General features: G+C 43.4%; 1 protein-coding gene across 1 annotated transcript in view; it reads left to right on the top strand.

The window, feature by feature from the left end:
* Positions 1 to 732: 732 nt before the first annotated feature.
* NRG3 (neuregulin 3) overlaps positions 733 to 17,403 on the top strand; it is a 428,288-nt gene continuing 411,617 nt past the window's right edge. Inside the window, exon 1 of the mRNA XM_056352555.1 lies at positions 733 to 2,503. Within this exon, the coding sequence (XP_056208530.1) occupies positions 1,810 to 2,503 (694 nt within the window). The 5' untranslated portion in view covers positions 733 to 1,809. The remainder of the gene's footprint in view (positions 2,504 to 17,403) is intronic.

Raw genomic sequence — 17,403 nt, 5'->3', positions numbered from 1 at the left:
CAATACCAGGAAATGACACCAATGAGATAACAGTTCAGAAGCAGGGTGAAAAACATCTCTACATTTATAATTTTAGAGACCATTTTCTATAATTTTGAAAATGGTGATAAAACCATCTTTTGGTATGCTGCTGTTAACTCTTCAGTGACCACCCTAGCTGTTGAAATGTTTGTCCATTAAGTGAATGGAAAGCACACGCTGTTGACCACATTGAACTTGGAGTTCAACTCTGGAGCAGATCAGAAAGCTGGAGTAGTTTCAATATCAAAACTTGGTCTGGCCACATCCCGACAGCTGCAGCCTCAATACGTGCCTGTGCCATCGCTTTCCCCCAGCTGCTGCAAAGGACCATCTTTTCGTTGCAGGTGGTTTTTGTTCTCCTTTAGGAAATCCCTTCTAGAAACAACAGCAACAAAATGCTGCTTATTGTTAGTTACCAGATAGCATTAGCGTCGGAAAACATCTTCTCGTCCTGAGCCCCGTTTTTTCTCCGGGAATCCTCTCCAAAGGTGTCTCCACCTCCCTCCTGCACACGCACACCCCTCGCCGCTCCCTCCACACATGTCTTTTTTGACATAGAGCAGCAGCCTATTGGATTGCTACCACAGGATGGGTTCAGGCGATCCCCGCTCACCCCACCCACCCGCCCCTTTCTTTTTTCTTTTTCTTTTCGTTCCTTTCCTTCCTTTCCTAGGCTCCACTTGCCGTAGCATGCACCCTCCCGAGGGGTTTGCCTGGATCATTTATTTATCTTGTGCGCATTAAGAAACCACCATTAGGCTTTGGTGGGAGGCGCCTTACTTTCTGCGCGCTAGCCTGCCTCCCTTGCGCTGCGATAGGAATACACAATTGAACAGAAGCTGCAAGCTTGGCAGGAGCTGCCTTCCGCGTGCCTATTTATTTGCCGGATCCGTATTTTTTTTTGCCGACTGGGTCACTGCCGCCGTCCCACCCCCCTCTCCAGGGCTTCATCTTAATTTTTTTGGGTGTGTGTGGATTTGTTTAATTTTTCTTTTTTTCCGTGAACCCTCGCCGGAGTTTTGATGTCGGGCCGGACTTAGCGCGGCCGCGGAGGAGCTGCGCGGAGCTGTACCCCCTTGCCCCCGGGCCCCGCCCGCGGATCGGCCTCCCTGGCCCGGCGCCGGCCGCGGGTTGGCCGCGGGGCCGCGGAGTGGCGGGTGCGCTGCGCCGCGCCGCCGCCTCCCCGCGGAGCAGCCGAGGGATGCTGCTGCGCCGCGGCCGGGCATAGGCAGGAGCCGAGCGGGCGGGGGAGGGAGCGCAGGGAAGGCAGGCAGGCAGGCAGGCAAGAAAGACGGAAAGAAAAGATCCCCCAGCTCCCAGGGGAGAGGAAACCAGAGGAGAGGCGAGAAGGAGCGCGAATGTGAAGGAATGTGCCTGCCCGCCGCCGGAGCCGCACGCTTGGGATAAAAAAAAAATAAATCCAGGAGGCTGATTCTTGCGACTTATAACGCGGAGGAAAAAAAAAAAAAAAACAAGCCAGAAAAAGAAAAGAAAAACCTGAGAGCGGAGGGAGAAGAAGGAGAGCGAAGAGGCAGAAGCGGGCAGCGCAAGAGGAGGGCGCCCGGCGGATGGCGTGGCCGTCCCGCTGACTCCGCGGCCGCGGGAGGCTGCGCGGGGCATGCCATGCCGGCGGCGTGACTGAGCGGGACGCTCCCGCCGCCCGCTCCGCTGCGCCGCGCTCCCCTCCGCCCCGCTCCGCTCTCCTCCGCCCCCCTCCGCCGCATGCCGCCGGCAGCCGCGGCGCGCTGATGCCCCGGGGCCGCGGCGGCGCTGCGGACGGCCCCTAGGATGAGCGAGGGGGCTGCCGGCGCCGCGGCGCCCGGGGCGGCGGAGGCGGCAGCGGCGGGGGGCCCGGGCGGGGATGGGGCCGGGGGGCCGCCGCGGGAGCTGCGCTGCAGCGACTGCATCGTCTGGAACCGGCAGCAGACGTGGCTGTGCGTGGTGCCCCTCTTCATCGGTTTCATCGGCCTGGGGCTCAGCCTTATGCTGCTCAAGTGGATCGTGGTGGGCTCTGTCAAGGAGTACGTCCCCACCGAGCTGATGGACGCCAAGGGCGTGGGGCAGGACCCCTTCTTCCTCTCCAAGCCCACCGCCCCCCCCCGCGGCGCGGAGACCACCGCCGCCGCCACGCCGCGGCCGCCCAGCCGCGTCAGCCCCCGCCTCACCACGATGAGCCGGGCCCCCCCGCGGCCCCCCGGCACCCGCGGCCCGGCGCGGGGCGGCCCGCGGCCCACCGCGGCACGGCACCCCGCCGCGCCCCACACGGCGCCGCCCGCCAGCGGCCCCCCGGGCACCGCCGGCCGCGGCGCCCGCCCGCCGCCCGCCGCCCCCAGCACCCCGCCGCTGCCCGCCTGGCCCACTGCGGCACACGCTACCTCCTCCTACAAGATCTACGTCCACGACTCGGCGCCGTCCTGGACCTTGTCTCCCTTCCAGGAGTCGACCACCACCACGCCGGAGGCCAGCACGACCCCCAAAATCCGTAAGTACCGCCAGCCGCCCCGCGCCCTCGGGGCGCCGCACCGCCCGCGGCCGCCCGGCTCGGCCCGGGGAGGGGGCCCAGCGCCGCCGGGGCCGGGGCGATGCCGCCGCGTCGCGGGGAGACGCGGGGCTCCCGGGCGGCTGCTGCCCTGCGGGAGGCCGGAGAGCTGCGAAGTTTGCGCTGCTTTTCTCCACCACCACCACCACCCCCCCCGCCACCACCACCCCCGCTTGCATGTGTGTGTCCGTGTCCCCCCGGCAACTTCCCCGCTCGCGTGACGGATGATGAGGCAGGAGTAGCCATCCGAGGTGACTGGATCTCGCCGTGGTCTTTAGGGAAGATGCAGACACCACACACACCCCCCCCCCCGCGCCCCTTTCCCCTTCCAGGCTGGTCTGCGGAAGGTGTTTGGGAGGTGTCAGGGCGAGGGGGAGAGGAGGTGACCCCCCGGGCGGCGGGGAGAGTGGTCCTCGGGAGGAGCGGGGCGGCTTGTGCCAGTGCTTCTCTGCCGGTGCGGGGGTTTGGCTTTCCCACAGCCTCTCCCTCGAAATAGAAGAGCGCGGGCTGCGGAAGGATGCGCCCCCCGTCCCGGCGCCCGGCTTTTCGAAGAGCCGTCGCCAGCTCCCGCAGGAAGGAGCCCGGGGCGCCCCGCGAATATGCAGACGCAGCCAAGCGCTTTCCCGACTCCTGTGTGTAGCCACAGCACCGTCTTGCCGTAACTATTTTTTTTTTTTTTAAGCAGAGGAGGGGGCTAGTTCCCCGATTGATGCTCTGTGGCTGGCTCTTCCCACCCTCGCAGGCGCAAACCTAAGGATTTGGGCTAAATCCGAAAATTCGTTTGGTCTGGGTGCATCAACTTTCAGCCTCTCATAAAGGTTATCTAGGACAAGTGCAATCCGTGCCAAAAGAACATGTGCGTGGTGCTATTTAGTGAAATGCTCAATTATGCTGTATTATAGTCATCTTCTGCGTTTTCTTGGATGCAGTAGAGGAAATGGGAAGCTGGGTGTCCTCCATTAACTCTTACTTGCTTCTGCTAGGAACGTCAATTCAATTGAATGCTACCACCTGAATTGCTTTTACAGCCCAGGGCTCCCCTTTTGCATGCTAATGTAAGACTATTCTGCTAGAGGATTTTGTTAGAGAGTCATTTGAACTTTATTTTGTCCGTTAAATCTATTTGCTGATGAGCCCCGGGACAGAGAGTATATGCAGAGTGAACTGATCTTGTGAATTGACAAAATCGGGAGAAGAACAGCAAATTGGACGTGGGTGGGTGGGTGGGTGGGTGTGCAGGTGGCGGGTGGCTGGGAATGATTATGAATAAAACTTACCACTAAATCAGAAGAGCAAACAAGGCAGTAACTCGGTTCTGTGGTGTCTGCTACAGTAACAGAGAGCCGTCCCTGACAGGTGTGTCTGAGCCTGCTGGCTCTGGGGGTACAACCTGCAGAGGAAGGCAGGTGTTACCAGAAGGAAAATTTTCTGAACCCTGCCCGTTTGACTTAGGTGTAGGGAGTTACACTGGGCACCTTTAAAAAACAAAACAGCAAAGGCAGCCCGATTTTCACCCTGTGGCTCTGTTTCCAAGCCTTGTGTGAACCAGAATGTTATTACATGGTGTTTCAGACTGCTGTGACCTGTGTGTGTCTGAAATGCTGCCTGGGCTTGCCAAGTCGGGGTCTAAGTGCTGCCTTGCAATCTCTTCCTTTCTCCTGTTTCTGCCTTTTTGGGTATGTAAGAGAAACCCACAGCAATTTCCGCCCCTCTATGCTGTCTCCTTACAAGGTATAGAAGGCAAGAATATCCTGATTAATAAATAATGTTCAGCTGGCAGGACTCTCCTCTATGAAAGACACACAAAGGAAGAAGAAAACCCACAGTCTTGAAATGTTCCTGGCAGTTGCAGAGTCTCGTAACTATTATTTGTTTTAGGGAGACTGCTAGTACCTTTTACAGCAGGGTGTTTCCCCTCATTAAATACAGCTCAGTTATAGGATGAAATGCAAGAAGTGCAAATCCAGCAGAAATTGACCCTGTTTGGACACATTGATAGCAGAGATTATCATTAATGGAAGATTAAATAGATTACATAAAAAAGGATTTGAATTTGTAGGGCATGTGGAAATTTTTTTTCAGAGCCTACAGCTCTACTTTCCTGATATGTATAAAGCTCTACTTTCCTGATACATGTACGTATCTCTGAGGATACATGTAAAATTCTTGGGGGCTGGAGTAATCACTGGAGGGGAGGGGAGAGGGAGAAGAAATGCAATCTTTCTGCCTTGAACTGCTGACATGGTGTGACCCCAAAGCAAGTGTCTGCATCTGCCACTAACAGCTCTTGGGAAGAAAGGGATTTTTTTGAAACAAATTCATCCTCATTTCCCAGGTTGAGCTGCATGTTCCTTCTGTGCCCGTTGCTCCAGCTGCTATTGAAATGAAAGTCATGGATCCCGTTGTATTGTGTGAATACAAATCTGACATGACAAATCTGATGCCCCAGCTTTCGAAACAGTGCACACCCTTGTGTGATCCTCTGGCTTGGCAAGGCACACGTGTCGGCAGGAGTCATAGGTTATTCAGCATTTCACAGCTCTTAAGAAAAGAAGCAGCTGTCTTTAGCTATAGTGGTGCGTGTTGCAGTTTATTTAATTGTTTTAATATGTTACAGTGGGCTCAAAACATGACTTAGGAAAATGGAAGGTAAATCGGGAGTTATTTTTCCAGAAAGCCGGATGATTGCCCACCTGAAGTAAATGTTGGTAAAGCCTTTTCTCTGTGTGTGTATTCATCTGAGGAGATGTTGTGAAATCTCTCTTTTTTTGTGGGTGTGCATAATGACAATAATTCTTGGTTGTGTTTCACTCAAAGTCAAGCTATCTGTTAGCTGTTTTGAAAGTTCTTGATGAAGATCCTTCAGGTTCTGACTAAGCAAAAGCCACTTACTCATCAAATCTCGCTCTGTGCCTTGTGCCTGCATGTGTTTCTCATGACCATGCACGGACTATGGCTTTTCAGCATGAGCCTCTTTATTCAGTGCTGAACATAAAAATCAATCATTGATTTAGAAGGATGGTCCAGCCTGTAGATCAGAAAAATCAACCAACTGACTGGAACACACCAGTGAGGTTTTATTTTTATCAAGCCATTGGTTTCATTTCTGAAGAGTCATGCCCTGATTTTTCCAATATGCATTTTTCATGGTATTCTGGGTTCTTCAGTAATGTTATTATCTTTAAATTGAGATACTGTACTTATAAGAATTCCTGTGTGAATTCAGCTGTGAAATAGCACTGTGGTTTCTCTTGTGTTCATATGACCAAAGACTAATGCAGACAACCGAGGTCAGGCAGGTGGGGCTCAACTAATGCATAGTAACCAAGGAAAGAGATGTTACAGGACCCTTCATCGATATGTCTTGTGAAGTCCAGTTGCGACCTTTTTTTATGAGTCCAGACTGCAGCCTGCATTTACTTTGATTTCCTGCTAAAGATTTTTTCATCCAGTCGTTTATCCTAGTCCTGTCTCTGTCTGTTTGTTATGCACGACATGGGTTCAAGGAACAAGCATCTGGCAGATGAACTGTTACCAACACTGACATTTTGGTAAAACCTGTTTGTTTTATTTTGCACTGACTCAGATATCTTTTTCACATTAAGGATGGCACTTAGATGGAACTGCGGGGTTTTCACCAACTGGAGGGTGTTGTGGGAGGTGCCAAACCATAGTAAAACCAGACCTACTCTTCCCAGAGCTCTAAAACGTTCTGCCAACAAATGACATGTATCTGTGAACACTTTGCATTATGATCATGAGCTGTCATTGAAATCGAGGGGAGCACACATGACTGTAAAGCACGTGCCTTTAGCGTTGACTAAGATTAATATGTCAGTTATTTATCAATTTGTAAAGCATCAAAAGCTGTTGAATTGGAAAAAAAATACTGAAGCAAACAATGGGGAGTTCTAAAAGCATTTGCTTCTTCCTTATTCCCACTTACTTTCTATTCACATACCATGAGTCAGTGTACCACAGACATGATTAGATTTGTGTTTCCCATCTTAAACACTTGTCAACAGAAAGGCTACCGTCAAGATAAAAATAACAAATACGGAATTGTAGTCACACCACTAAAGTGGAAGTTACTGTAATTTTATTTTACTTTTCATATTTTACAGCTATAACTTGCTTCATCAGTTTCAGTTAAGTTGGATGACACTAGACTTCATTCCATTTTCCATTTATAATCCTCTTTACAGTTAGGGACTAGCACAGTTATCACTGAGTTCTTAAGGAATGTGGAATGTTTAAGTGAGTCTCACTCACAGATATGTACGCTGATTCTATTCAGCTGTACTTCCTCTCTGTTCCTTTTATTGAAGTGCTTGTTGGAATCCCATGACCTAGGAGAGCTTTCATAGCACTGGTGTGATGAGAGGAAGGGATGTGGCTGAGATTACTCCATGCTGCCTTTTAACCCTGAAGAAAATTCTTTTGGGGGCTGTAAGGATTCTCATTACATTGATTTAACTTGTGATCACTGGTGAAAGTAAAGCCTTGCATTTTATTTGGCATATTTTTTTAGCATCTATACAAGGACATTATGTGATATATTATATGTTGACAGCAGAATACCATTATTAAATTAAAGTATTGATTCACTGCAAAGTATTATGCTAAAGTAATGTCAGTGGTTTGTCTAAACCCACAGAAAATGGAAATTAAAAATTAAAGCAAAAGACCTGTCTCTATCTGCAGTATTGTGTCTAGTGTTGCGGTACATTTATCATCTGAGTCATTGCTTTGAAACCTCCTGCAAAGCCCAGTAAATACATGGATTGGTATGGATTTGGCTTTGACTTTATCTTTAAATTCTATAGCTCATGTGGCTTTCAGGAGGCACCTAAAGCACACTAGTGTTTGGTTTTGCTGATTTCTCCCATGACTTGTTTGGAAACAAACTGCACAAGGGAAGCGGCCCGTAAAATCATATGGGACTACCTGGTCACAATTATAAATAAGCAAATGACAACCAGAAACACTTGTATGCTTCCGAGCCTGGTGATGTGTTTTTGAGATTCTTTGTGGTTTGAACCAGTTTGCAATACTGCAGTCTTAACTGGGCACTTGTGCATGCATACACAAAACACAAGCAGGCACTTGTGCATTTGCCCAGTACCTGTCTTTGAGGAGGATCGGGCCCTCAAAGGCTGTAGTAACTTCAGCAGCAGGCTGTGCAGGAGTAACTTCAGCAGCAGGCTGTGCAGGACAGCTACTTTGCCTCTGGCCCTTCCTTCTGCAGCACAGTTCAGAAGAGAAACCCAGAGTTTTCATTGTAGCTAGCTGGACTGAATGCCAAGGTAAAGAGCAGCTTTTTTAATTTGGAAATCCCTTTCAGGTTCTGCTGTGTGGAAGGGATTTATTTGTCCTTGCATAGCATACGTTGCATAGGCACTTTTTTTTTTTTTTTTTTTTTTTTTTTTTTTTTTTTTGCATTGCAAGAGTAGACAAAACGGGCAAAAGACAACGAGTTACTTTGTGTTATGGAGATGATTTCTTACTGTAAGTCAGGGGTCCTCAAACCTTTTAACCAGGGGGCCGGCACGCGGATGCAGTGGCAGGCAGCCATCTGCGGCTGCTTGGTTTCCCCGTAAAGAGCAGCTTTTTTAATTTGGAAATCCCTTTCAGGTTCTGCTGTGTGGAAGGGATTTATTTGTCCTTGCATAGCATACGTTGCATAGGCACTTTTTTTTTTTTTTTTTTTTTTTTTTTTTTTTTTTTTGCATTGCAAGAGTAGACAAAACGGGCAAAAGACAACGAGTTACTTTGTGTTATGGAGATGATTTCTTACTGTAAGTCAGGGGTCCTCAAACCTTTTAACCAGGGGGCCGGCACGCGGATGCAGTGGCAGGCAGCCATCTGCGGCTGCTTGGTTTCCCCCCCCAACCCCCGGCAGGGGGTTCTGTAAATACCGGGGGCCGGATTGAGGACCCTGGGGGGTCGTATCCAGCCCGTGGGCCGTAGTTTGAGGACCCCTGCTCTAAGGGACTTGGCTCTTTGATCTTTAGGGTGAGGGTTAGAAGTGCCCTTTAATATGGTGGCTGCATTCCAGATCAAACCAGGCTGTGTTTTCTCATTGCGCAAAACTAAATTTCCAGGGCGAACAGCTCCTAAACCCGCTTTCATACCTTTACCTTCCCCTACATACCTAATCTCAAGCCACTCTGCTGAGTAAAGTACATCTTCCGTGGAGGAAAGTAGCTCCCTCTGAGGGCTGAGCAGACGGGCTTGCCAGACGAGAGCAGTTCTGACCAGGACAAGGCAGAAGATGAGCATTCAAACGGCTTCTAGGTAACACACAGAGAAACAAGATGCACATAGATGGACAAGTGCTTTTTGAATGGGGTTTTACTTGTTATTGCACAGGTTTCTGGGGCCCTTTGGTAAAATGCATTCATGAGGAGAAAGATGAGTAAAGCAGCCATGAGGAAAATTAAAATGGCAACTGAATTTATAAATTTCAGTGTCCTTTTCACAGAAGAAATACCTAATTGGATCAACCCATCCTGGTGAAATTTGGTGATAGCAGGGGAAAATATATTTACTAAATGCTTATTACTGTTTAAATGTTTGCTTCTGAAACTTTATCAATATGCTCAATATTACTCTAATAATATTTTAAAATATAGATAAAATAAGTAAAACCTACTAAATTCTTCCAATGTTTCATCTTTTCTGTCCTCCAAGGGCAGTTTTTTTGTATTTCCAAAGCTGTGTTTCTCATGCAGCATGTTAACTAGGGGTATTCCATTACTTTCAGGTCCTTTTTACAACGTGTTACTCCTGATTTTTTTTTTTTTGTGGTGTAGTTCTGGTAACTGCTGACTGCAAGAGACAAACTACTGTGCTTCAAACCTAATTCACTTTGTATCATGTTTAGCAGCTGATTTTTAAGTCCAAATTGATTTATGTTTTTTCCTCAGAGTATTTTGATTTTTTTATTTCTGCAAGAATTAAACCTTTGGGAAAAGCTCAGGTGGAATGGGAGAGGCTCACTCTCCAATAAAAACAGAACTGGGTAAAAAGAGAAAGGGAAACTTTGCTCTGAAATACTTGAAGAAATTTCTTCTTTAGTCCCTGTGAAATAAGCCCAAACTTGCAAAATCTCCTCTTTTTGCCTTAACATCCTCTCTTTGTTTGTTAGTTTTTGGTTTTACGGCCTTTCTTTCCCTTTTGAAATTTGAATTATTCTCTTGGCAATTCTAAGGGCCCTACAGGTGTGTCCCATCCCCCCCTGCCACTTCCATTTTACCCTCACAGGGAAGATGCACATCAGCAGTGCATAAACATTGGCAATGTGGTAGGTGCTCTTTGTAGAAAAAATAATTGATATTTTAATCTGTATGAAAAGACCTTTCACTGAGGCATTTTGTAACTTTGTTAGCAAAGAATTGAGGAAAAAATATCCTGATAGTATTCCAAGTAGAAGTGCTGCATTAAGTAGTTTAGGGTCATTGGGATTTATAATGAGATTAGTATGTGACCCAATTTTGCAAACATATAGGCCCAATACAGGGTGTGGGGGTGATGCCTTTGCACTTTTGTAGAGATAGGCATTGGCAGAATCAGGGTCAATTTATGTGAACATCTGTGTGATTAAATCTGTTACTGTGTCTTAAGATCACAGTGTGACTGCTTACAAAGCATGCCTGTGTATATACACATATATCAGCTTTAAAGTGCTGCTTTTTAAAAGATGTCAGCATTATTTAAATGTGCTTATTAGAAATGAGTTTCCGTTGGTACATTTTCTTTTTTTTGTGTGTGTGTGTCTTTAGCATTACCTTGAAAATTACACCATTATCCTGTTTATTCTTTGCCTGAAATGAGTTCTGTAGTAAAATCTTTGTGATTTGGGGAACTGTTGTTTCTTAGCTGTAGACTGTCACAAGACATGTGGGTCATTAATTTTTTTTTGTGCATCACTTTTAAATGATTTCCATACCTGATTTTTCTGAATTTTTTTTATTGTTCTGGAAAATAATACTTCTGGTTTTGCACATTTTTTTTTCCTTCTTTATTATTTCTTCAGCTAGATATATGCCAACACTGACTTCTTCCTAAAGCTTATTGATAGAAAATGCTTTCTAAAACATAAGAGATGGCGAGCTGTATTGTAAGATTTAGTTATTTTCTGAAACCAAAATTATGAAACTGTCTTCACATTGTCCACTTCACAGCATCATTACTGTTAAAATTCAAGATTCTAGTTCAGTAGGAACTCAGAATTGATTGCTGGTTGTTACCAGATAGAGGGGCTATAGCACTGTGTAACGGCAAACCATTAAATTAGTATTAACAGCAAATAGCCTGTTTTCCAGATCTGATTATTCTCAGTGATGTCAGAACTTGTAAAGCAAGCATTTGAGATAAGATGGGGTTGTTCCCTTGGAAGGGCTTTGGTGGTCTGGTTTTGCTGCAATGACAAGGGTTTTTTTCCTAAGATGGTTGGCAAGGAGGGTAGAAAATGCAGAAACCAGTATGCAGTTGCTGTGGTGCTTCTAAATGTAGCCAGGATTTTAACAAAAACAAAAGACTTGTATCAAAGTGTTGCTAACCTGCAAAATTGTGCTGCATTGTGCAAAGCTAATATTTACTTACGTCTCCCAGTTTAATGCATAACAAAATAGCATTTCTAGCAATGTGCTCAGAGTGGCTGAGAGTTGTAGACCCTCTCAGTGGCTCAGTAATACTGTTGAATATTAAAAAAAGATGTAGGGAATCTTTGTTTCCTCTCCCCTTGGTGAAGTACAGTACAGGTGGTCAGAAGGTTGCATTAAAATAGTGCTAAGCTGTCTCAGAAGTTTTGACTTGACATTGGTTGTATAATACTCGCTAAAAACAATCTATTCATTGTCTTCCAAAGGGGTGTGCTTTGTTAGTGTTTTTTTAAGAGTAGTGTTGTGTGGAGACTCATTTAATGTTCTTGTTCAATCTGTCAGTGAATTTACAAGAGAGATGCAGGGTTCTTGTTTGAAACTTAGAGATAAGCTGCACTGCAGTCGTATGGTGATTTTCCTGGCATTTAGCACTATGGAATATGAAGACTTTGTACTGCCAGGGTTTAGTGGGCAGTGGGTTCAAGAACTTAACTGAGGGGATTATTCTGATGAGTGTCCATGCTCCTGATTTAGAAGGGTAGAGGTACTTTAAAAATTATTTCATAAGTAGCTAAACCACATTAGTCTTTAGCCTGAAATGTGGCCCAGCTACATAAAGGTCATAGTGTTAAAGTTCAATCCTCTTTTTCTTTTTTTCTTTTTTCTTTTTTCTTTTTTCTTTTCTTTTTTTTTTTAAATTAATTAAAAACCCAAAATGCCCTGCATAAATACATACAACAATGACTTTTTCCTTAAGCAGTTTGGGTTTCTTTTCTTTTAGATTTCAATCTTTATTTATAACATATATTAATAGAGCATACTATACATTTCACAGGGTCAGCTGCTTATTTATAAGACTGTATCTCAGTGTAATAAAATTGATTGTAATTTGTTTTCATCGATCAGAAGGGTTAGTCAGAACAATACAGGTTGCAAACTAAAACAGTTTATAAATTATAGTATCTAACAGGTGAAAATACTCTTTGAATACCATTTCTGAGTTTATAACATCCAAACTTAAATTCACTGATTATCTCAAAGCAATTTAGAGATGATGCTACTAAACTGACACTGTGCACTTCTGCAACAGGTTTATTGTAGCACACGTAGGCTCTCTTCCTACCAGAACTGCTGTTAGGAGGTTGTACCTTTGCCTCAGCTAACTACATTCTGAGCCATGAACATGACGACCTTGACGCTCATAATAATACTAAAAATAAGGCAGAAAATGCAACATGCATAGGATACTTCTAGAGTCATAGGATTTACAGTCCAAAGGCTCATTTGTGCTGGGGATGATGAACATTTGCCACTTGGTGGCTGCTGTCACTTTGTCTTAGCGTGGGAGGGTGGCGGATGGGCAGTGGAGATGATGGGGTGAGCTGTACCTGTCCTGCACTTCTGCACAAGGAGCTCTTCAGAACTCTTTGGCCTGATCCAGGAAGACGCAGTCTTTGCCTTGGCTCTGTCAGCATTAACTAGCCTGCCTTGTTCTCTACAAAAGCACAGAGGGAAAGAAGTGTTTCTAATACCTTTTCATATCTGCAGCACATTCATTACAGAGGCTTACTTAGTTCTAAATGAAAAGCAAGAATAGTAACTTAATATTTTAAATTGGTTTTAGAAATATCTGCCTGCAATAGGGAATTCTTACAGGTTTTAGTTCTTGGATGGCTGGATTTAATCTGCATATGTGAAGCTGAAATGTTAGTGTGTGATGTGTTTAAAGAGGGAAAGAAAGAAGAGTCTAATACTGTAGTTGTTATTTTATAGGAAACTGAAAAGATCACTTGCATCTACTGAATTTCGGTAATTGGGTATACTACAAGGCTTGATTACACCTTGTGTTTACATACATTTGAAAAGCTATTCTTTATTACATTGGCAGACGTAGTGGATTTGTAACCAGCCACAGCTTCGCTGCTGTAAGGTGCATCTAGAAATGTGAACACACACAGTATGAGGAGCTACTGAGTAATGGCTCCTCATTCCCAGTTTGTTTACTGTGCATATTTTGGAAACATAAACAGGTATTTATTCAAGCTTGATAATAATTAAAATATATTTATCCCTGATTTTACCAATGATCCTGCTGATAAGTGATATGCCTGTAGAAAATGAAGTGTTTTGGACAGGCCTAAGCTAAAAGTTCTTAGGGTGAGGAGATTTTTGTAGGTAGAGGTCTACAGTGAGGATGAGGTATGCTAGGTGACAGAAAGATTAATAATTCTTGTGAGATGTTTTATTTACAAACTGTAAGAATTTTGTCTGTTTAAAAGCAGTGTGGGTTTATCAGGCAGCTCATTTTAGAAAAAATGCTTTTAAGAAGATACTGTAAGATTATATCTAATTAATTAAATATATTACATTTGAATTATTTAATTAGAGATTATTTTTCAACCCTTCCCTAACATTCTTATACTCTCTTAATATTTTTTTCAGGTTTGTAATCCTGTTTGTGAATGCCGTCTATGTGACAGCATAGACTCTTGGACTTTTCAGCACTGTTTCCTAAGGAAAAAATAAATTTACTGTACTCGATGTAATGAAATAACATTAGAATCTGAGGAACTCTTCTCATATGTAACCAAGTATTCAGTGGGAGCTGTAGGCTGCTCTGCAGTTCTGTAAGAATCACAGAAGAAGCAGGATAGACCACAGACAGGCACTAGACTGAATGTTTTACATGAGAACTAGTAATTAAAGCTTGTTAAAGAATTTAGAGTCCAAACATAACGAAGCTCTTCTAATTATCACCAGATTTTGGTCCAACTCTGCATTGGCAAAGAGTTAATTAAAAGCTTCTAAGTTCAGTTCAGCTCTGCATAAATGAAGATTGGAATAATCAAAACATAAATAAAGGAACTGGGAGGACATTAGATTAAATATGTGATACGCTTTTTCAGTAGTAGTTACAGAAAATAAGTTGATGTAAAATCCCAACAAACCCAAAACCCAATTGTGATATCTGAGAATCAACATTATTTCGTGTTTTTGTTAGTTACTTTGTATGATGGTATCCTAAATTACAGGACAAAGTCACTTTTCCCACTAGATATTGAAAAAGCCTGTCTCATATGGCCCTGAATAACAGGGGTGTATCTGACAGCAGGGCAGGGCTGTTTGTGAGATATCCTAACAAGCCAGTTACTCTAGTCTGTAATTCTTTAATTTTGTCCTCCAGTGAGTTGAATCAGGTTTGAATTTGGGACACTCATTAGGCCAAAGACTGCCATTATGACAACCCCATTTAAATCTTTTTAGCTTAACGTTGCAGTCAGTTGTCACCAGGAATTTTAGTAACTACTATGTTTTATATTGCTGCCTTGTTATATTTTAGAACTAAAGTGTTATTGTTGCCATATCTCACATCAAAAAGAAGAAACACTTTCAGTATGGTGTAGTCTTCTATAGATAGTCAAAATGCTCTCTGAGTAGGTGGGATCCTTAGCCAAATCCAAACCCTATGAGATAAGTGAGAATAAGTGGGCTCTAGCTAGTGTTTAAAATAAACAGTTACAAAGGAGTGACTTGATTAACCTAGTCTGTTGTTCGGCATTGGCTCATAGTTGACTTATATTAAATGCAGCTATGCTCTAGAGGAAAAAAAATATCTGTTCTAACAATAATCTATTTATTAGAAGGGATCTCAGATGGAGAATGAGGTTTGTAGGAGAGGTATTCTAGCAGATCAACTAATGCAATTGGCCAATGCTTTTTCTGTGTCTCTTTGGTGAGGTGATGTAACTGATTTCCTTTTCGATTTTCAGCTTCCTTCCAATAGTAGGGCTCTAACATCAACAAAGTTTTAGTGTTTGTTTTTTTTTTTTAATTAACTGAAAATGTTTTTCATAACTTGAACTGACATGCTTAGCTTTGAAGTGTAAATAGGTAAGTGTAAAGCTTCCTCAGTGTTGTCCTATTTGCTTATTTAGCCTGCTGTTAGGTTTGAGGTTAAAAAAACAATGTTGTATCAGAGAAAGTTACTAAAGGTGGGTAAGAAACTGTTTATAATTTTAAAATTCTCGTGCATTCAGACTGTCTTAGTAGCTTGGAGAAAGCTGTTTAGTATTAATATAGTGTGTACATAAATTAATATTGTGTATAAATATTTAGTATTGTGTTAACACCTAGACGTATGATCCCAGCAAAGGCATTCGCATTGAAGGCTCACTCAATATGGATTTCAAAGCCTATATGAAATGATTTATACCGGTGCTTGAAAATGTGTTTTGGTAATAGCCTTTTTAATGCCTTTAGGACATTTAATTGCTATTAAGTGGCATAATCTGCTGTTTGGAATGGAGAGCTGGGAGTATTTTTGTTGCAAATAGGATAATGAAATGGATTGAAAACAAGGAGGAGTAATAAATGTGTGGATCGGAACTATTAAAAACCAGCTTGGGCTCAGCATCCTGTTTATGACCAGACTATCTGGTGTACACCACCTAGGGTCAGGTATCTTTACCCCAGAGAGTCATGGGGTTGGCTACAGGTAGTAATCTGTCTGGGGACTGATCCTGCCCTTGCTAAAGTAGTACTAAAGCTATGTTAATTTTCATAGTAGTGGATTAAGCCTGTGGATCTTCATTTGTTACTCCTGAAGTCAGTGGAAGCTCTGCGTGTGGCTGATACAGGACACATTCAAACTCTCTCGGTCTGGCACAGTTGGGCCTGACTGGAATACCCATTGTAGTGAACGGTGGGCTAGTATCTGTGTAGAAGGTTTTTGACAGGGTTTTTGTATTCTGCATGACTCTCAGTGGTTCTGCCAATCTTGATTTGTAGCACTTCCATCATATCTCATTATGTGAATGTCAAAGCACTAAAGAAGTTTGGGGTTTCAAATGGTTTTGTTTTTAAAAAATCATAAAAGTTAAATCTTTCAAAGTGGTACGCCCACTTCCTTTCCACGTATTTCAGTTGTGCTCATGTGGCAGGGTGCTCCGTTGGTAGTCAGATAAGCAATAGGAGAACCTAAATTATTTTTTTTTGTGGAGATTTCAGTTTGAAGTGATTGCCCTACCGTGGAATTTTCTTGGGGATCCACAAGTGCATCTTTGTTAACAAAGCTTGTCATTTGTAAAGAAAGCTGCACTATAAACTTCAGGTCTTAAAAAGGAAGAGTATGTAAAAAATAATAAAAAAAAGTTTGTGAGATAAATTGTTAAAAGTCAGGTAATATTTTGTAAGTTAAGACTGTTATTTATTATCTAAACTAGAGAATCCTGGAGAATCAAAGATCTCCTCAGTGACTGTTTTGACCCAATATTTACTCTAGTATGAAACAAATGGCTAATTTAGGTAGGCTTCTGGTATCCTGAACAATCCTGCTTGCATCTAGTATTTTTTTGTGAGCTTCATGTAAGAGGCGTGGGTGGTTAGACTTTCCCTTGAGAAGTCTCCATTCAGGAAAAATGCCTGTTCTTTGCGAAGAGAAGTCATACAGTTTTGCAGCTTCAGGTAGAAACAGTTCTACAAGAACTGAACTTCTGGAGGTTTCAAGGTTATTGGTTAATAAGGGTTTACATTAAAAATGGTAGAAGCCTCAAACTCTTTATTAAACAGTTTAGAAGAAAAAACCCCCTCACAGTTCTCCGAAGTCCCAGGCACTTTCTCTGTAAACCATGTGAAACTCTACCAAATAACTGACTTCTCATAGAGACAAGCAGTTGATTGTGTAACTAGTATGCATAGCCACTGTGAAATGCATCACAGAAAGTGTGATTTTTAGGTGATTTTGTAAACACAGCTAAAATAATAATAATAAAAAATAAGATAAAGCCAGTCACATGGTATATTTGGAATTCTTACATGAAATCAAGATATGATCAGAGGAGAATTTGTTACTGCACATTTGTAAAAATAACTGTAGTTTTGGGCTTAATCTTACAATAGCTATGAAATCTAATGTATTCTGCTATATTTGCTTCTCAAAGCATTGACTGTAGTAACTACAGAAATTTCATTGATGGGTTCTGTAGAATATTTTAAATAGGGACATGTAACAGTAATTCCCAAGTGATTTATTATTTGGAGGATGTGTACACAATAAACCTAGCAGAAGCTGTCTTCCCTTGTTTCATTTTTTTGGTATATGCTATGCCACCTGTGCTTTACTGGTGCAGTGAAATTGTGAAGGCTGTTTTCTGTGTTCTGTGCTGCTTCTTCCATTGTTGCTGTTCAGTTAAGCTTTTCCAGAAATACCCGGAGAGAACAGGGCAGTAGAGTTAGCAG

Source organism: Falco biarmicus, chromosome 9 (assembly GCF_023638135.1).
Source record: "Falco biarmicus isolate bFalBia1 chromosome 9, bFalBia1.pri, whole genome shotgun sequence".
NCBI lineage: Eukaryota > Metazoa > Chordata > Aves > Falconiformes > Falconidae > Falco > Falco biarmicus.
The sequence above is the reverse complement of the archived record's forward strand: the minus strand, read 5'-3'. Positions and strand labels throughout refer to the sequence as shown.